The 20,433-nt window shown below is 36.4% G+C and overlaps 2 protein-coding genes across 3 annotated transcripts; one reads left to right on the plus strand and one right to left on the minus strand.

Moving 5' to 3' along the window:
* Positions 1-983: 983 nt before the first annotated feature.
* LOC129882561 (uncharacterized) lies at positions 984-11,673 on the plus strand. 2 transcript variants are annotated; one of them, XM_055956925.1, is made up of 10 exons: positions 984-1,166; positions 1,301-1,648; positions 2,550-2,699; positions 4,522-4,736; positions 4,892-4,962; positions 5,043-5,205; positions 6,515-6,704; positions 10,639-10,797; positions 10,904-10,992; positions 11,156-11,673. In XM_055956925.1, the coding sequence occupies exons 2-10, from the start codon at positions 1,315-1,317 to the stop codon at positions 11,252-11,254; spliced, it is 1,470 nt and encodes a 489-aa protein (XP_055812900.1). In that variant the 5' UTR covers positions 984-1,166; positions 1,301-1,314; the 3' UTR covers positions 11,255-11,673. The 2 variants fall into 2 exon arrangements, with proteins under 2 accessions (XP_055812900.1, XP_055812901.1); XM_055956926.1 differs by lacking the exon at positions 984-1,166 and having other exon boundaries at positions 1,187-1,648; positions 5,055-5,205.
* A 406-nt stretch (positions 11,674-12,079) lies between these two features.
* On the minus strand, positions 12,080-18,758 carry LOC129882560 (linoleate 9S-lipoxygenase 6-like). The gene is made up of 9 exons (XM_055956923.1): positions 18,158-18,758; positions 17,706-17,992; positions 17,391-17,625; positions 16,967-17,296; positions 16,795-16,880; positions 14,638-14,727; positions 14,165-14,463; positions 13,810-14,073; positions 12,080-13,046 (listed from the first exon to the last, which is right to left on the minus strand). Exons 1-9 carry the CDS (start codon positions 18,354-18,356, stop codon positions 12,278-12,280), a joined length of 2,559 nt encoding a protein of 852 aa, XP_055812898.1. The 5' UTR covers positions 18,357-18,758; the 3' UTR covers positions 12,080-12,277.
* Between the last annotated feature and the right edge of the window lie 1,675 nt (positions 18,759-20,433).

Genomic DNA, 20,433 nt, shown 5'->3' on the forward strand with positions numbered 1-20,433 from the left:
ATGAAATAAGATGGGTATTTATAGATGTGAAGGAGGGACCTAACAATAATTAAAATAATTATAAAGAAAAATCTAAAAATTTAATGGAAGATTGTGATGTCATGGGTGATGTCAAATGGATTTATATCTTTCCATGGTTAGTGAGATGAACCTTTTTTTAACGGAATACCTTTTTTCGAAGCCGCATTTGAAAAAGATAACTTCCTCATTAGGATTTGATGTCTTGATATGAATTGTTGCTCTAGAAGTCTACTTTCATGTCGTTCAAGAATCAACCGATTTGAAGCATCCTACAGTGAGATATGATTTTTCTTCTACAAATACTCTATTTCGTCACAGCACCATGTCTTACAACAATTAATTTATTTGACCTACTTAATCTCCGAAACTTAAAATATGGTCTTCACAAAAGTTGTAGGTGATGTTCGGGTTATTCAGAAATTTGAATCACCTAATTTGAACCATCCTATTAAAAGTTATGCCAAAATACAAAAGAAATATCATTTTTATCGGGAATTGGAACATCATATACAACGTTTTTAGGGGTATTACAATTAGTCCTGGGATAAGTTATCCCGGACCTGTCAACCAAACATCAATTTAAGCACCACTAAAATTTTATCCAGGGATTAATTGGTGTTATACTTCACACCAAACCCTTCCTTATTGACTAACTAATCTCCTTTAACAACTTTTATATCATAATACATCCAATTATATCATATTTCAATTATATTGTGACTTTGCAAATGGGCCCTAAAGGAAGTAGGCAAAGAGAATTTCGTATTGATACACTAAGGGAACAAAGTGACATCTTCATGTTTTGATAGTGATTTAAATAAATATAAACATAAGTTTAATTTTAACATAATAAAAAAATTAATATCAAAGTAAAATTCTTATCTTTCACTCGTGTAACTTCAAGAATCTCACATTAAATAAAAAATTAGACCTGATAGAATCTGGTGCTATGTTAAAATTTAAATCATATGCAAGTAAGCAGTAGCAACTGAAACCCCCCTTTTGATCCATAAAATTAGGAGATGCATCCATTGTAATTGCTCAGTGCAAAGAATAATTTGGTATTAGTTGGTTAACTCCTGATAATGAGCAAGTAGTAAGTGAAAATTTTAATTTGGAGACTTGTTTATGATAATGAGCAAGCAGTAAGTGAATTTTTTTAATTTTTAATTTGAAGAGTTGTTTATTCCTTCCCGTCGTTTCTCTGTAGTTTCTTCAATTGTTCAATGTTTGCACACTGACACAAAAATCGAACTCAAAAGAGTAACTTGTGCCGCAGGAAATCCACAAAAAATGGCCTTCAAAATTACTGTAAACTCTAATCTCAATACCAAAGGTGTACTTTCACCTCCTCCAAACAAGCTACACTCGCATCTGTTACCCTCAAATCAAAAAAATTGTGGCCGCAGAAGTACACCTCTATCATTGATACCAAGTAAAAAAAGTTGGCATCGATCACTTCGAGTTTCGAATTTGAGTGAGTCTTCCGCGTCTAACTCATACGATGTTGTCATAGTTGGTGCCGGAATCATTGGATTGACCATCGCACGCCACTTTCTCCTTGCCTCAGATCTCTCCGTCGCCCTAGTTGATGCTGCTCTTCCTTGCTTTGGCGCAACGGGCGCAGGTAAAAGTTTATTGAAGATCTTATACATTGACGACAAGACCCCAATTTTCTTAATATTGGAATGAAATGGGTCCAAATACTGCAAAATGGATATTGAGGATTTATATGCTGACTCAACTAGCTTGGGGATGGAGAAGTAGAAGTGGTAGTAGTTGTTATTGTATAGCTGAAGTTAACTAGTTTGGGTTCAAGGTTTAGTCAGGGGCGGAGCTACGGTTGTTGGCCAGCCGGACACCATTCGCCGGAAAATTACACTATATATATAGATCAAATATTACTTTATATTGTTATATATAGCATTTTGAACATGAAGCAGTAGCTCAGTGGCAAGGCTGTGTACAACACTCTCATGATGCTCAAGTGAAAGTTAAGGTATTAAACGACGAGAGGCTTTGACATGGTGAGAGCAGCAGCTCAGTGGCAATACTATGCAAAAATCTGCTAGTCACTCAAGTTCAATTCCCACGTCTACAATTCATATGCATACCCTCTTGGACTAAATTCTGTATCAATTAACTTAGTATGCTGTCAATCTTGAGTTTATTCAAATTAACGAGCTATATCAGTGTACTGATTGAAGATAGATTAACCACAGAGATCAACTGAATAAGTATGTCAATGGTTTGTCAACACTTAATTGGAAGAGTTAATTTGTTTCTATAATAAGTATTAGAGGTGTTAATTTTTCAGTTTGTTAAATTGCTTGATAAACTTCTCTAAGGTAGTTAAAAAAGCTTGTAAACTCTCTTTCTCTCACCTGAAAAACTTGGAGAACATCTATCTGCTGATGTGTCCTTTTAAACAGGAATTTATTGGATGAAATTATATTCCTGTTGTCCCCAGTGAGTTGACTGATTGATTCTGGATTTTCTGTAATGTTTCTCATTTGAGCTGGTTCTAGGTCAAGGATACATATGGAAGGCACACAAATCACCCGGTACTGAGAAATGGGAGTTAATGATGAGAAGCCATCAATTATGGGAGAGCCTAGCCAAGAGCATTCAACTTCAAGGGATGGATCCTTTAGAGGTACTTGGCTGGAAGAAGACAGGTGATTATATCCTTCCTAGTATCTTCCTTCAGTCATTCTACTGCCACTATCTTTAGTCAACTTACATTCACTGGGTGCTTCTTTATGACTTTAGGAATGGGTAGAGCTCTATCATGTTATATTTCTTGTTTTCTGTTCTATCTTGTTTTTATCTTTGATGCTCGCAAAGTAGTGGTTCCCTAGAAGCTTATGCAATATAAATATAAGGAGAGTATCTCGATCGAACGTGGATACAGTTCTGACCAATGAGATTTTTAGCAGTGTTGTCATAGGCGTGCTTTAAGCGCGCTTAAGCCCTGAAGCGAGGCTCAAAACATGTTTAGCGCTTCGCCTTGCATTATGTGCGCATCATTGTGGTCATCAAGATTTTAAGGCAAACTTTTCCTTGTCAGTGAGCCTCTTTTGAAGAAGTGACACTAAACAATTATTATACCTTTTTTTTCAATTTCTTTGATCATATATTTGTCATTCGTGTTTATAATTATTGGTCTTGGACTAAACATATATATTTGTATCTTTTTCTCCCTTTGGGCCTTTTTTCATTAAAGCCCACACTTTATTTGCGCGCTGCGTTTAAAGCCCCAATGGACCTTAGAGCTTTTTTGTGCTTTTCGCCTTTGATAACACTGGTTTTTAGCTCTACAAAGCAGCCTAAGGGGTTAGAATAGGATGGAGCAATGGTGAAATATCACATTATTTTCCTGTCTTCTTAGAAAAAAACATTTTCAATACTGAGGAGGTATGTTCCCCCTTAATGATATACATACTCAATTGTAATTATTTTTCTTTTTCTGGAAAATTCATTTACAAATGACAAAAGGTGGTATATTTTAGAACATCAGTGATCATTCTGGAAGATTTGTCAGGCTTGAGACAATTCTGGTAAATGCCAAAGTTAAAGTCACCTCATATTTGTTTAGTCCTTCTCTTTTTAATAGACTTTTTTGGGAACAGAGACCCCAAACATTCTTACAGTCTATTCAAATTGTTAGTATTAGATTCTTTGTGAATATTCTAGAAAAAGTGTAATCATAGTAGGTAGCTTAATTTACTCCTATTATAATTAGGTGTTGATTTCGTTTCCTTTTTAGGACATAGTTATTTAAATCCCAATAGCTTGAGGAAAAATCAAGCCGAGTTCCTCTCATTTTCTCTTCTGTTTCATGGTTAAATTGTCCCATGCTGGTTGAAGGAATGAGTTGTTGTCTCCTTATATAGTATTGAGAACTTTTCATCTCAAGAGCTAACTTTTCAGATTGATTTAGGCCCAAAGTCCATTTTCTTAACATGGGGATTACCATATTAGAGCCAAACGCGTCGCTGTTCTTGGTTTACCCAATGCTGGGACCCCATGTTATGTCATTCATGATTTAGTTGATAGGCCTGAAGGGGGGGGGGATAGGAGTTTAGATTATTGTCCCACATTGATTGAGGGAATAGTTTGTATCTCCTCTTATAGTGGGCAATTCTCACCTGATGAGCTAAGTTTTGATGAGGTAGGCCTAAGGTCTATTTTTTTGTTGTTGTAGACAATGTGGATTTTCTCCATAGTGTCCATGGAAGGTGTCTTTCCCTTTCCCTTTTTTCAGTATACAACCCTTTCTTGGTAAAACACAATTTAGAAAGTAAATCTCATTGATATCTCCTCATTTAAAGGGAAGGTGTGGAGTTTTCTCTTCTCATGTCCATGTGATCCCTTATACCTATTTCACGTGCACAGGCTAAAGAAAAACCTTTCTTCTTTAATAATGGTTACTATTCCACTCCATCATATTAAAGATTGTAGGGGAAACCACTGAGTGAAGTTCTTATTATCTGATAGGAAGCCTTTTAGTAAGTAAAACAGCAGATGAGTCAGCAATGTTAAAAAGGAGGGTGGAGGAGCTATCACAGGAGGGGTTGAGAGCTGAGTTCTTGTCCACCAATGACTTGCTATCAGAAGAACCGGAACTTGTGCTTGAGAAGGAAGGTGGGGCGGCTTTTTTCCCTGATGATTACCAATTGGACGCTCATCGTACTGTTGCATTTATTGAGAAGGTTTGTTCCCTTTCCTTCTTTCTATCTTTCTTCCTTTCTCTTCCACTTTGGTTCATTCTTTAGGAATGAGCTCTAATGTTCTTCTCTCTGGGTTATCTTACAATTCTGATATATCCTCACATTGGTAATTACTAAAGTTATTGATCATTGTCCAGTGTAACAGGTATTTTGCTGTGGAAGGGAGATATGCTGAATTTTATCATGAACCCGCTGTTGGATTAGTTAGGTTCGACAGTTTCCATATTTACTGATGTTTGAACTCTCCCTGGTCCATATGATCACTATTAATAAATTTAATAAATTCAGACATGGAAATAGCTGCCAGGTTGGAGCTATTCAAACTTCCAAGAGTACATTGCACAGTAAGAAGGCTGTTGTGATTGCAGCAGGTTGTTGGACTGGGTCTTTGATGCACGGTCTGATTAAGCAACCAGATATTGAACTCAACCTTCCAATAAAGCCTCGAAAGGTGTTGGATAAGATGTAACTTGCCCATTGCATTATTTACTTTGTTGCATTTGTTTTGTCGTCTTATTTTCTTATTGAAGAAATAATAAAGGGTTAAAAGAAGAGTAGATTTAAATATTTGTCAAAGAAAACCATATTATTATTTGTTGACCTTTTATAGATGCACAAGTTTTAGTCATCTATCCCATAGCTACAACCAATTGGCACATCAGATGGAGGAGGGGATGCATGGAAGTGAACTAGGGTGAAATACACCCATTCACATGTGTATGCTCATATGCCAGCCCAAACCAGACCATTACTATTATAGCTTATTTCTTTCTCGTGGCACTCTTTTTCGTTGTTTACATCATTGTCACTATATTATTAGGAACTTCATTTTCTTCTCCTGCCGATTGGGTGAGGGTGGGGGGTTGAATTGGGAGAGTCATATCTGATTTGGTTCTTCACATGCATATGCTAGTCTGTAGCCACCATTTCTTACTCGTCCCTCTCTGTTAGAGCTTCAGACAATTTCTTTAAGTTCAGCTGATGCCTTGTTTTGCCTAACTTAGTTTTCTGGTCCTGGAGAGTAGGCAACATTAATTCATCCAATATTTAAAAGTAAACATGTGATTATTTGACTGGATGCTCACCTGATACTAGCATGAACTATACTTTCTTGTTAACTTTTATTTGATCCCCTGCCTCTCCCCTCCTTTGGATCAGTTTCTTGTTAATTCATATTTCCATTAATTCTATGGAGGGTTTGCTACATAACCCAAGTTACAAACTAATTCTGGAAACAAAAAGGAAGAGCATGAAAAGAGAGGAGAAATGAAATCAAAAGTTGCTCCATGACTTCTTATCTCGGCACATGGAATCTGTATTAATCCACTCCTTTATCCCTTTAGCTGGTTATTAACTTCAAATAAGATATTGTTTTACGAGCTCAAGATACAAACACTCAGCAGTTAGAAGAATCCGAAGCTCTTTATGGTCTGTCTGTCTGTCATTCTAAATCAGCCTTAAAAGAATCCAAGATTCTCAATGGCGTCTACATTATTTTCAAGAGTTCCCTTCTAAACCTATCCACCTCAAATAGGGAAGTCATGAAGTGAATATCAATATAGAAAAGGTGAAGACTGACGGCCAGAAGAGAAGCATGTAATGTATGGTGGCAATTCCATTAATCTTTCTATCTATGGATCTAACTCCTTGTCATTAGTTTTTCGCATGAGACCTTTTCTTGTGCCTACTTGTCAATAGATTCAACCTTAAATATTTGATATTCATTTATTTGTGAAGCTAAATTTTGCCTTTGTAAATAGGGTCACCTGCTTGTGATAGAGAATTTCAAGTCGTTCAAGCTGAAGCATGGAATTATGGAGGCAGGGTATGTCAACCATCAGTCGGCAACCCTGAAAGCTACTGCATCTGATTCAGGGCCTGTCTATAATGCACAAGATTTGTCTGTTTCAATGACGGCAACCATGGATGCGTCAGGAAATCTCGTCCTTGGTAAACTATATCCTGTTGTTGAATTATTTAACCCTCATGTGTTTCACCCACAACCAGTATGTCTAACCCAATTCAGCTAGATTTGGGTAGCTCCAAGCTCCATAGCACCCCTTTTCCTCCCTTTATAATGCAAAGGATTATGTGCTTTATTTTTTATGAAGTAAAGGATTTCATTAAAGAGCATCAGGGTGATGCTAAAGGCAAAAGTGTACAAAGAAAGAGTGCTAGTTCCCTTACATGTTTACTAAACTTGGATCAAAGAGCTAGCAAAATCCAAAAAACTGTCAACACTCATAACAGGAGACAATAAGTTCCGACTAAACAGATTGACTAGGCATCTAGTTTTTAGAGTATAGCTTGGAGTTGAGATCCCATCTAAGCATCTGAGATTTCTTTCATTCCAGATGCACCAAAAATTTACTGCTGGAATCATTCTCCAGATCTTCTTGATGTATCAACTTTCCAAAAAAATCCAACTAGAGTAGGCTGCCTTGATATTCGGAGGAAAGACCCAGTTTAGACCAAACATATTGAGGAAGCAGTTCCAGAAGTCTTCTACAAAAGGGCAATGCGAAAAAAGTGGTTGACACTTTCAGATGACTGATGGCACAAATGGCATCTACTGACCAGAACTATTTTCTTCTTGTTACTTGTTTTTTTCTTTTTCTAAGTTCATGTGTTAGTCGTTGCAATTGGTCCAATCTTTTCTTTTTTCTGTTAGTATAAGCTTATTTTCTTATGATAAATGACTGTTGGTAGCTAAATCAATGCGCCATCTGTTAGGAAGCTGGTTATAATGCTGGAAAAAATGTCTACCTACTGTGGATGGTCCTTATGTAGAAGTCTATTGTTTAAATTGCCTCATCTACATATTTGACTATTAAATAGGGTTCAAGTTGAGCCAGACTATATGTGGAGTGCAAATTCAATGATGCGATGCATGAGGTAGGCGTGAAAGTGAGGCTTGACACACAAAATATCCCAAGAGAGATAGATTCAAGTATCTTGGATCTATAATTCAGGGGAGTGGAGACATCGACGATGATATCACACACTGTATTGGTGCTGTGTGGATGAAGTGGAGGCTTGCCTCTGGAGTCTTGTGTGATAAAAGGTATCACCAAAACTCAAAGGTAAGTTTTATAAAATGGTGGTTCATCTGACATTGTTGTATGGCACTGAGTGTTGGTCAGTCAAGAACTCCCATGTCCAAAAGATGCATGTTACAGAGATGAGGATGTTGAGGTGGATGTGTGGTCATACCAGGAGCGATTAGATTGGAATGAGGATATTCAGGATAAGGTGGGAGTGACTCTCGTGGTGGACAAGATGAAGGAAGCAAGACGGAGATCGTTTGGACATGTGAGGAGGAGATGCATAGACTTATTAGTGAAGAGGTGTGAGAGGTTGGTGATAGAGGGTATGAGGAGAGACAGAGGTAGGCCGAAGACGTATTGGGGAGAGGTCATAAGACAAAATATGATGCAGCTTCAGGTTACCAAGGATATGATCCTAAATAGAAGGGGGTGGAGGGCATGTATTAGGGTATAAAGTTAGTAGGTGGTGTAGTGTAGGGGTGTTCATGGTTCGGTTTGGGTCGGTTATTGATTAAAACCTTAACCAAACCAATTAAATCGGTTATTAAATGTTTAAAACCATAACCAAACCAAGTAAAATAATAACCACGGGTTTGGTTATTGTCGGTTTGGTTTGGTTTGGTTCGGTTATTCGGTTTATGACTAGCCGAGACAATTCAAATATTCTCTCTCTATATTCTTCAAATTCTTACAAAGCTCTTTTTTCCTCACGGCCCACAAAGGTTCGAAACAGAAAAGGAAACAACTTAAACATTCGAAACAAAAAATAAAACAACTTAAAATCAATTTAAAATTTGAAAAATTTCTTACAAACCTTCTCAAAATTTGACAATCTTGTACTTGGGGTTGAGGAGTTGAGGTTGCTCTTGAGCCTTCACTGTTAGTCTATGACTGTGAGTCTGTGACTTTGTGAGAAACCAACGTGAAAGGAACAGAAATGTAAAAGGATAACAGATACTAGGGTTTTAAAGTTTTAACTTTTACCTGATGTTGCTGCTTGCTGCTTAAGTGCTCAGTGCTTATTAGGAATTTAGGATTTAGAATTAAGGATTTAGAATTGGGCTAATGGGCTTGGATTGTTGGACTTGGACTGGTGTTTAGTGTTTATTAGAATTTATAATTGGGCTTGAGAGTTGGGCTTAGATTGTTGGGCCTTAAAAATAAGTAGATTAATATTAAATTAATAATTAAAATGTATAAAATATCTTTAATTATTTATGAAAAACTAATATTATACATATAAATAATTATAAATTTTATGTATAGAATTATCGGTTTGGTTCGGTTATTTATTCGGTTATTTTTTCCTATAACCATAACCAAACCAAATATTATCGGTTATTCAAATTTAAAACCAAACCAAATCAAACCAAATCAAATGTCGGTTTTTTTATTCGGTTTGATTAAATTTTCGGTTTGGTTTTGGTTTTAACCAAAACTGTGAACAGCCCTAGTGTAGTGTTGTCTTGCTTGGGGTGGTTGGTGTTTGCGATTGTATTAGTTGTATTATTTTAGTTCTTGGTTTTCTATTTTCATCATTGTTTTTTTTTTGTAATAATCTATCCTAGTATGTTGTTTATGGTGTTTCGATTATCACATGACTTATTGTTGTTTTGGCTCTTCTTTGGTTGACGTTTGCATTGTTTCCTTGTTATTTGCTATGTTCTCTTCATTGTCTCCTTCTTTATATTCGGGATTTGTTGTACTTGAGTCGAGAATCTTTCAAAAATATCTTCTCTACCTCCACGAGGTAGTGGTAAGGTCTGCACCCATTCTACCCTCCCAGATCTCACTTATAGGATTTCATTGGGTATGTTGTTGTTGTTGTAAATAGGGGATACTTATCTTTTTGTTGGGCCAAGTGTCATGACCCGCCACATCATCATGCCACTAAGGCTCCACGTAGCATAAAGTTGTCCATGTGGAATGCTTACATTGGAAGAAGAATAGTCCTTAGTAGAATATTTTAGAGATATATGCAGAATTCCTTGGAAGACTTTAGAATTCCTTGGATTTGCATGGAAGGCCTTGGAATCTTATAATTATGTAGAGAATTCTAGAAAAAGGACTTATTTGTTAATATGTAGAGACTTGTATAACAATTATTATTTACCTAGAGGACTAGTATAAATAGAGGGGTATTCATTTGTAAGAACCAAGCAAGAATCAAGAAAATCTTCCAAGTCTTGAGCAATAGAAAAGCTTTCTTATTTCTCATATATTATTTGAAAGTATGGTAAATCCAGCTAGGATATATCACTTGTTGCATGTCTTGGCTAACTTCTCGGATATACTATTCATGATATCTAGAGCCGTTTAGACAACTTTTTCCAAAAGTTGTTTTGGGGAAAAGTTTGTGCAAAATAAAATTGTGTTTGAATAGTCGTAGTTCTTTGAGGATTTGTGAGTCTTTTGTGAGTAGAAGAGGAGCTTTTAAATGGAAGAATACCTTCAAAGCTTCTCTCCGTTGAAAAAGCTTTTCTGAAATAACTTTTCGCAAAAACTCCTTTACAAAGCTAAACAGACATCGAAAAAGGATCAAACCTTTCAAGCTGTGTAACTTTGGTAGCTGGGGGCACTTATCCCATCGTATGGTATCTGGTAGTCCATATATATTGAATACAATTGTAATGGAAGGAAAAGGAAATATCCATTTCGTGCTATCTTTTATGTCATCTTAATAGCTTGGTGAATTTGTAATCGATTAATCACATGGCTTGACAGCTAGGCTTTCTTTTTGTTCATCTTTTTCTTTTCCTTATAATCCGAATCCTTTAAGGTAGTGTGGTTTATATAAGTCTTCACTCATGTCTATTCACCAAGATCTTTTCTTGCAGGGAGTAGCCGACAACTTGTTGGGTTTAGCACAGAGGTAGATGAATCTGTCATCAACCACATATGGCAGCGGGTTGGGGAGTTCATACCTGCTTTAAGACATGAGTCTCTTGAAGATTTGCGTCAAAGCAGAGAAGTTAGAATAGGACTGAGACCTTACAGTAAGTGAAATCGAGAAACTTTTGTCTTGTAACGATCATGTATGAACTCCTAAAATAATGCCAAAGTTGCAAGCATGCTCATGGGCTTGACTATTTTTTGATTTAGTTCCTGATGGAAAGCCTGTCATTGGGCTTGTTCCTGGATTTTCAAACGTCTTTCTTGCTGCCGGGCATGAAGGAGAAGGACTGTCGCTGGTATTTTTCTGTGCTTCTGCAGATAAACTGAAAGACACTGTTTTCATATAAAAATTGTCCCTTTCATTTTAATTTGAAGTCAGCTGTTCTTGCTGACTTTCGTAGTTCTTATATGCTTCTAAGTTGATTTGTAACACTCATGGGCAATGCTTTCTCTTACCAGGCTCTAGGAACAGCTGAAATGATTGCTGATATGGTGTTGGAAAATCCTTGTAAAGTAGATGCAGCACCTTTTTCTCTGCTAGACCGGTGCTTCCACTAAATAGTGAGCCCAATGCAAAGATTGAGCATTAATGAAGCCGAAATTTGAATGCCCTCCACCCTCAAGGTCACATCACATTCTTATGTTATTGCTACATGATGTTGCATTTTAGTTATAGCCTTCTGTTCTGTCATTTCAGTGCAATAATTGAATAATGAGAAATTACAACTGTTTATACTGGCATGTGGATTTCTCAACAGAGAATGTAGCAATGATAAGTTGATGAGTTGGCTCTGTGATGCAATTCATAGGTTTTGAATGAACATAGATGTAGCTTCTATAGATAGAAACAAGATAGAACCATTCCAGCAGAAGACTCATCTTCCCAGCTCTGCAATCATATGGCTCTTATGTAAAACTACAATAGCAAAATGTTATTGCTGTGGTTGATTTCCTTATGGATTTAGTGCTTGCAATTTCATTTTGAGTTCTATCTGTGCTACCTTATGCATATGTGCATTTGGGCTCATTTGTTTAGGAGTATTTTGCTTGTTGTTTGTGGGGTGGGGTGGTGCTTAATTTGTGCAGCTCAGTTGGTTCAGGTTGATCCAAACTTTATGGGTCAATATCGGCAAAAACCCAAGTCGACCCATCTATGAATATATTCTTAGTCCAACCACTCAGGCTTGAGGGGTTGAGCAGGTTACACTTTTTTTGGAATAATGTTGCCCCTAGATTTAGCTAAAGACTCATCTTTTAAGCTCTCCAATCCTGTAACACTATTCTGTATAAAGGAAAAAGAAAAATGTTCTTCATGTGGTTGTGTTTCTCATGGATAAAATGCTCTCAATGTTTATTTGGAGTTTAAGTATTTTTCTTTCACTTTAATTTGTCAAAATAGTACTTGCTGTGTGAACTTTAAGCATTAGGAGATGGTTAAGGCTCTTTCGTCTGCCCTTTTTTATTTTTAGCAAGTATTTTACACTCGCTTATACAAGAGGATTTACAGGGGATATATAGATGTTGTACTTATACTAGAGGCCTTATGAGGCACACATCGATAGAGTATTTTATAGTAGTGATTCACATGGATATGCTATTAGGTATCCCTATTGCTGTAATACCCTGACATGATTTAACATTGGAGACCACAGGGCCCAGAAGCTTGTATGGTATATTGGAGGGGCCCTGTCTGTTCTTAAGTTTGGGATCTGCATTTCTTTCCACTATCCTTTTATCCACTTCATTCAGTTCCTCTGCAAATTGCTCAAACCTTTGCTTTACCCATACATCATCTATCCAATTTGGAGATTGTCGTTGACCCAAGTATACTTCATCAGATGTAGGCGCCGAGAGTACCTCTAATAGTGCCATATATAGGGTAATTTCAGACCTGTTGGGTAACATTTTGAGAAAAAACTTATCTGGGTCATGGAGAAACTCTGCGAACTCTCTTGTCCCTTCTATCGGGATGAAATTCCGACATTTGGTTGGGCGATTTAGTGGATGACCCACGTATCCGTATTGTCTAAAGTTAACTGAAGCATGAAGACCTGAGGAAATCCATATAAGGGTGGTGAGAGCCTCTACTAGGTCAGAGAGAGTAGTCATTGGGTACCACCATGTTTCGTTACATTTGTCTCCATGGCCAATTTTCTTAATCTCCGACCACCATTCTTGGATCTCATGGTCAGATCTCAGGGAATTATCATCCTTGTAAAAATATAGACAAAAGTCAGTTACCCATCTCTTGGTTGCTACCCAAATTTCTAGTCCATCTGTACCATATGGATAATCTTCAAAGAGAAGTTGAACGCCAGCCACGCAATCTGGGTTATGGAAAGCCATACCTCTGCGAGTTTGGTTGATGTGTTAGTTTGTACTAGTAATAGTAGTAAAAGGGCAGCCCGGTGCACTAAAGCGTCCGCTATGCGCAGGGTCCGGGGAAGGGCCCGACCACAAGGGTCTATTGTACGCAGCCTTACCTTGCATTTTTGCCAGAGGCTGTTTCCAAGGCTTGAACCCGTGACCTCCTGGTCACATGACAGATTTAGTAGTGGTAGCTAAATAATGTACATCAGCAGATTTAGGGGTGATGGAGGAAAATGTTTTCAATTATTTACTTTATCCAAAGAAAAAAGGAGGAAAATGTTTTCTTGTTTTACTTTGGGAGATCATTCTGGGTATTTTCCATGTAAATATATAATTAGTTGAAATATGATACTAATATACAAGGTGGAAGATAGCGTACGAAGATGGTCTTTTCTAGTGATACTTTTGAGTATGAAAATTTAGTAGTAGTGTCTAGTTGTTGGTCTCAAGCAAGTATTTGGAGTAAGAATTGGGATATCTCTAAAAGACGATGAAGTAAGGATTGGGATATCTCTAAAAGATGATGACTTCCATAAGAGTTGGGACATCACTAAAAAGAAGACGATTTTCACCAATAAGTGGCAAAAGTAGTTATCTTTCTTTTGATGGAAAATCTTTTTCTTGGAGAAAGCCTTTTCAACAATTTGAGATGACCAACATTGAAAAATAATTTCATGAAGACACATATTCCATATACCAAACAGTTTGTTTGGTCACCCAGTTCATATCTCCTGCTAGCATACCTTTTCAGTAAATCACCAGGGAGGCTTTGTTCATCAAATCTCCATTGCTTATAGAGTGAAGAAGATAGCTCCATAGACACTTCACCAGAATAAAGGGTCTTCTCGATGATTCCTCCAGCTTTTAAGACTGTACTTCGAGCCAATGCATTTATATGCATAGTGTCCTTGAAGTGAGGATCCAATAATCGGTGAATCGGGTGCATAACACTCAACTGCCTTCTGGTGGCAATAATGAATGGCTCTACAACTGCATGAGTTTTTAGCCTACAATTTCATAATACCCATGAATAATGGAAAGAGTCAAATTTAGAAATTGAATTACATTGCAATTGCTACATGATTTTAGTAATTTTACCAATGGCTGATTAGCTGATGATAACCAGAATCATTTACTCCAACATGAGCTTTAGCAAGCTGCCATAAGGCTGCCTCTGATCCATTGGTCCCTGGACGAAATACTCTGTGAATCTCAGTGCCAGGTGAAAGCCCTGGTAAACTTAGTTCTATTGCTAGTGGCTTTAGCGTGGCATTGTCCTTTAAGAATAGTAGAGTTCTGGACGCATAGGCACATACACCATTTTGGTTTATTTTTCCTAAAAATGGCATGAGATAGTTGTGGTGGTCCAAGATGAAAATCCTCCATTGGTTCATTGCCTGCAAAATTAAGCTGAACTTATTAGGAAATTTTCAATGTTTGTGGAAGCTCTTTCCAGCAACATTCATGAATATTACCTTTTCCTGCATCGCTGTCTTTGGATGATGTTTCATGGGTATACTCTATGCTAATTACTTTCAAAATGACTGTGTAATTGGTCTAAACGTACTTACTTCTTGAAGAGTCAGGCCATCAAGGTTATGTTCTATGTGTGATCGTCTTATTGAACTCCATATTCCATTCTTGCTTCTTGGTGGAAAAACCTGTGATGTCAAAACACATCAAACAAGATTTGAAACATATAACACACTGTTACTGAGATACAACCAAGGTTAATTTTAAAACATAGTCAAAAGTATGGTAAATTTGGACTCATTTTCTCAAAGAAATTTTGTGTACGTGCACCCGTCCCTTCATGTTGGAACTTCGTTAATGGAAGGGAAAATATGAAACGATTCGCTAATGGTAAGGACATGAATGGCTAAAAGTTTTATCAGAGTACAAAATTGAGCAAATTTAGATAGTACAAGGGGATTAGTCAAACACAATCTATTAATCAAATACTAAAAACAACACTTAAATCTTGTTCTTTGGTTAATATAAGATGTGGACTCGTAATTAGGTATGTGTTGTTTTATAATTATCCATCTAATCCTCTTATTTCTCATAAGGGAGAATACATAAAGACTCCCTTAAACTAGTCCATGATTTAAAAAAAAAATACTAAATTTTGCTGAGGTCCTATGTCCCCTCTATAGTTGTTCAAAGTAGTATTTATGCCCCTTTCCAATCCATATGGAATTTGCAGTGCTTGCACAACCATTCAGTGCGTGTGTTGTGTGAAAAACTCCAAAATTATTGTAATTTACAATTTCTTTTATATTTTTAAACTCTTCTCTTTTTCCTTTTCTCTTCTCCCACCGACCACCTCCACTTACCCTACCACCAGTCTAGCACCAACAAAATCCACTCCTCCAATTCCTTCTGGTTCTCCTCATCAGGTTACCACCCCAACACCTCCTGCTCAACCACCACCAACTGCTTCATTGCTCCCCCCCCCCCCCAAGTTTCATCTCGACCACCTACCGTTACTTCACATGTTCCACCAAATTGTCACTAAAATTCATATTTTCAATGAAACCTATCGAACATATGTTCGTTTGAAACTATTTTTGACCGCTTTCTATTGGAAATCTCAGGTTTCTGATGGGAACGTCCGTCAGTAAAATATATAAAGGATATGCAATCAAAATATCATCTCTTTGAAACTCCACAGATTCCTTATCTTTTCATCTCTTTTTTTGTATATTCTTTCCCTTTGCTAATTGTTGATTTTGTAACTTGTCAATACTAAATCAAGACACTATGAGAAGGAAGCAAATGAAACACATTTACAGACAACATGCTTTTTTTGGTTCTTCCTCTAACACCACACGATCATCAACCAAAATCTTACATGACATTTATAAGAGATTCACGCCATCTAAGAAATGGAAAAAAAATCAGGTTTTGGGGTAAGAAGAAGAAGAAGAAATGGGGGAGTTGGGGGTGCCTCTCTTAGTGAATAAAGAATAAGGGATGAAGAAGGAATTGGTTTGGGGGAGGGATGTCTGATATAAAAGAGTAGTCGTGGTAGTAGTAACTGCTTAGGGGGGTGTCTTGGAAGAAGATGGAATCAGGGGGATAAGATAAGAAAAAATATGAATAAAAAGAAAAACATTAAAAAGGGTCTTTTTTATGAAATCCATAGACGTGATATATACTAGTTGGGAATACACGGGGTATATTGTTATTGTTGCATACTAGTTGGGAATAGGTTTTAGTCTTGTTAGTGGACTTATAATATTATTGTTATTATTACTATTATTTATATATATTTAACTTATTTTTCACTTTTATTTTAATTGGTAGGATGATAACATGAGTTGAGCTTAAATGGAGAAGTGAGGATTCATATAGCTGACTCTACTTGTTTGGGACTGAAGCGGAGTTGTTGTTGTTGTTTGCCAGTGGGTGTACCACAGTATACCAAAAATCTGGCTGTTTCGTTTGTGTGGTAATAGGTTCATTTCAGACCAGTCCGGGGATTGGGGGTTTCGGGGTGGGGGGTGGGCGCATAGGGCCTTTGCAAAGTTGAGATGTTTTTTTGAATAAGAGACTAGCTTAGGGAGATCTTTATGTGTTTTCTCTTCTCATAAATTCATTCACTATCATCATGGGAAAGCACACATCATTAGTATTAGATCTATTTTTGCATTCCCTAGTAAGAAAATATGAAGCTTCTGATTATGCTTATCATAATTCTCTTAAAAAGTAAAAACACATCATACCTGCAAACACTGAATTACAGTTGCATTAATTCCTGCAAGCATCTGGTGTCCAAACTCCTCATCATCCTTCCATGCCAGTTCGTTCCCTGTGCATGAATAATCCAGACATGAAACAAAACTTGTCTTGGAGAAGGAATATTCAATAACCTTATATTCATAAAACCAGCATCACCTGCAAATAACTGAGGCATTGGGAACTTTGCAGTATAATCTTTGATTCCTTGTCCAATCTCCTTGAAAATCTCTTTTGGTAGACGAGCTTCCAGTTTCTTTATCATCCATTCTTCCACCCCTTGGTTTTTCTTCCCCGAAAATAGCTCTTTGATCTCGTTGAATGACTTGAATTGGTTGGTTTCTTCTCTTGACATAGATCCCCCCTGAGAACCAACAAAGTGAAAAGTTGCCTGGATCACTTTCTTCGTAAACTCTGATAGTTTCTGGGGGCTAAATCTTTCATCCGGAGGGATGCAGCTGTCTATCTTGAACATCCCCTTCACATTTTCTGTTTGAAGAGTTACAGTTTAAGAAGAAGAATAACAGAGTCCGTATGATTTCTGGGGCCAGAAAGTTATATTAGAAGGGAGAGAATTTCTTGCCTGAGTGAATATGTGGTTCACCAGTTTTTCCTCTCCTTGGATATGGATAGTGAGCTGAACCTCCTAAAATAGGTCTTTCCCCTCGCTGAGGATCACTGAGATCATTATAGAAATCATAGCCATAAGTCCGATGCCATTCTCTAATTCTCCCTGCAGTTCCATCTCCTCTCAATGTATCAAGTTCTTGTTTCCTCAGTTGCAGCAGACCATTTGGTGTTTGGCTTGGAAGATAACACTAAACATCATAAGATGATCAAAGACACTACATATCTGTTACTAAAAGATACTACTTGTTACTAGAAATGCTTTACTCACAGTATTTGAGAAGAAAATCCTTGGCTTTTGCATTAAATGATTGGGATATATCCAAGAGTTGCATTCAAAATGAACCATTTGTCTGAATGCAACTTGGAGAGACAGTGATTGAAGAAAAAACTTGTCTTTGTGTTGGTTCCAGACGACAAAAGCACCTGGAAATCCAAAATCTCGGTCAACCTCAAATGTCAATTCATACTTGACACATTTGTTACCATTAAGCTTGTTGTGGATACGTTTCCCATGATTCAGGTGCACTTCTTGACTCAGCTTTCCTTCGCCTGTACCTATCCAAATGGAAGAAGGAACAGAAGCAAGTCTATTGTAAGTGAAAGCAAAAACCAGTAGTCATAGTTATATATATCAAGTTGGCCTCATTTGGATCAATTTCAGCGAGATATATTAGTGAAAGCAAAACTAGTAATTTTAGTGTCTATATCAAGTTAGCTCACTTGGGTCAATTTTATAGAGACTATATAATTGAATAGGAATAGCTTTTCCAAAGCCTGATTTTGCATGGGTATGTTGAATAATGATTTCTCCTTTAATGGACTCTGTACGTTTCTTGCTTTCAGAGAGTTGAGCCTTCACACTTCCTTGAAACACATTCAGACAATCAATCATCGTTGAACGTTGTCTAGTTTGTTCCATGGCTGGTGTCAAAATAGTATCTGAATTTTCTGATCTCCCACTTTATAAATGATATAGAGAAAGGTAGTGTGAGCAGAAGATTTTACTAGATGAAGAAAGATTGTCATAGCTTGAGCTTTTAGCATTGCATCAGATTCATTGCCTTTCTTTGAGGTTTTCTTGCTAGTGCTCCAGCAGATTCGTATATGTTTTAGCACTAAACCTCTCTTCTAACCTTCCCATATTTTTTTTACTAGAACTAGATGTATGTATTCCTTTTCAGTCCTACCAAAGTGGGAATCCGAACTAGTCGGGCAGTAGGTGTCCTATTCACACAGTCAGATGCATCCTATTTCTATGTGTTCAACATATATAATATAAAAGCTTTAACAAAATATTACATTCCAAAAAAAAATCAATTAGTTTGGTGTTAAAGAATTTATAGGCTTAACTCATCAAGTATAACTTATCAATTGGCCTCTGCATATAATGGATTGTGGGTGGGGGTGGGGGTGGGGGGGGGGGGTAAGACATCTGTTCTCTTAAATAATGGATTTTGAAAAATCATGGGACCATATAGAACGAGTACAATAGAATAAAATATATTTCATGTTAAGTATTTAAAGGTCCTATTGTTATTTTATATCACAAGAAATGTATAGATAAAAGTATTTAAATCAGTTTCTATTGTTAACTTGATCAGACAACGTCTTATTTTCTCTTGCACACAAACTTGTATGGGATTCTTACGAAAATATACGAGTCACAATAAACAATAACTGTTATAGTCCTCTTTTTTTTTTTTAATTTACATCCGATATGGTCGAAAGTTCTTTCAAATATTTTATTTACGGTATTTGAAGAAATTATCAAATGTCAATATCTCATTCAATGATGCCGAATTGCAGGTCATCTCACCTTCACTTGATCACTGCAAATAGTGGCGGTGCAATTAATTCAAAGCGCTTAAAATCAATCAATTAGAAGAAATATATATAATTAGTATTTTTTACTATTTAAATTGCTTCAACAACTATTTTCCATCTAAAATGTATAGGTTTGACTCCATCGCAAAATAACTTTGTTGAATAATATAAATAACATTATCTTACGCCTAAAATCATTGAGTTTCATCTTTACCTTCTTTTTCTTTCTTGTTCATTTGTTTTTCCTTCTCTTTCTTTCATCTCATTTAGTGCATGTAAGCTTACATTTAGTAAACGTCAGTAATTCGTAATTCGTAATTCGCAACAAAGAAAAAGGAAAAGAAAAAAAAAAATTATTCAGCAACTACAAAAAATCATTATGACTTTCACCATGATGGTCATATGTATATATAATGTATTGTATAAATGATGTATAATCGTGTATAGATGATATATATACATTGTTGATACAATAAAGTATACATCGTAGACCAATTTTTTTCAATCCCAACAAACTAAAATATTTTCTAAACAGTGCCAAAATTAGATATGAGCTTCTCCGAATATTTTGAGTCTTTTGATATATTATTCACTCGAAATGATTCACGTTTGCAACATGTTAATTTTTAGAGCCAAACTTTGAATAAGCTTTAATGGTTTATGGAGAGAGATTGAGATGATCAAAACAACGTCATAATCTAGTGTCTAGTGATATGAGTTTTCCTATTTTGATTTGCGAAAATCCATTTGGGAGGAAGAAGAGAGAATACAAGAAATGTGGAAAAAATGGGTAAAATAGCAATAACATTAATTGTAAGTTCATAGTTAATGATGTGTTCATCCTTGTCAATTGAGATGAGAAGAAGAAAGAAAAAGTGCACTTTGCTTGAATTGAAAAAGGGCCGAATGATCATTTCTCGTAATTAATGATAATTGAGTTATTTTTTATAAGAAATTTTAATCCAATGTACATTTTGTCTAATTTTTCCAAATTCTGTTTTGTTCATACCATGTCCATATGTGTATCCATCTCTAGCAAAGATTAAAATATTGAACATGTAAAGAATTTTAACGTTTCAAGAGCTAGCTTTCGTTAGCCAGAATTAGTGTAGACAACCAGTGTTAGGATCTGCATAAAAAGAGATGCAACAAAAATAGTATGTTACAAAACA

This window comes from Solanum dulcamara, chromosome 3 (assembly GCF_947179165.1).
Source record: "Solanum dulcamara chromosome 3, daSolDulc1.2, whole genome shotgun sequence".
Taxonomy (NCBI): domain Eukaryota; kingdom Viridiplantae; phylum Streptophyta; class Magnoliopsida; order Solanales; family Solanaceae; genus Solanum; species Solanum dulcamara.

Bases quoted from the DNA above. Each gene is read 5' to 3' on its own strand.
- LOC129882561 (XM_055956925.1), top strand. From the start codon at position 1,315: ATGGCCTTCAAAATTACTGTAAACTCTAATCTCAATACCAAAGGTGTA. The intron at 1,649-2,549 runs GTAAAAGTTTAT...AGCTGGTTCTAG, and splicing joins CTTTGGCGCAACGGGCGCAG to GTCAAGGATACATATGGAAG. The intron at 10,798-10,903 runs GTAAGTGAAATC...TTTTTGATTTAG, and splicing joins AATAGGACTGAGACCTTACA to TTCCTGATGGAAAGCCTGTC.
- LOC129882560 (XM_055956923.1), bottom strand. From the start codon at position 18,356: ATGGAACAAACTAGACAACGTTCAACGATGATTGATTGTCTGAATGTG. The intron at 17,626-17,705 runs GTGAGTAAAGCA...TATGATGTTTAG, and splicing joins GGATTTTCTTCTCAAATACT to TGTTATCTTCCAAGCCAAAC. The intron at 16,881-16,966 runs GTGATGCTGGTT...ATTCATGCACAG, and splicing joins AATGCCTCAGTTATTTGCAG to GGAACGAACTGGCATGGAAG.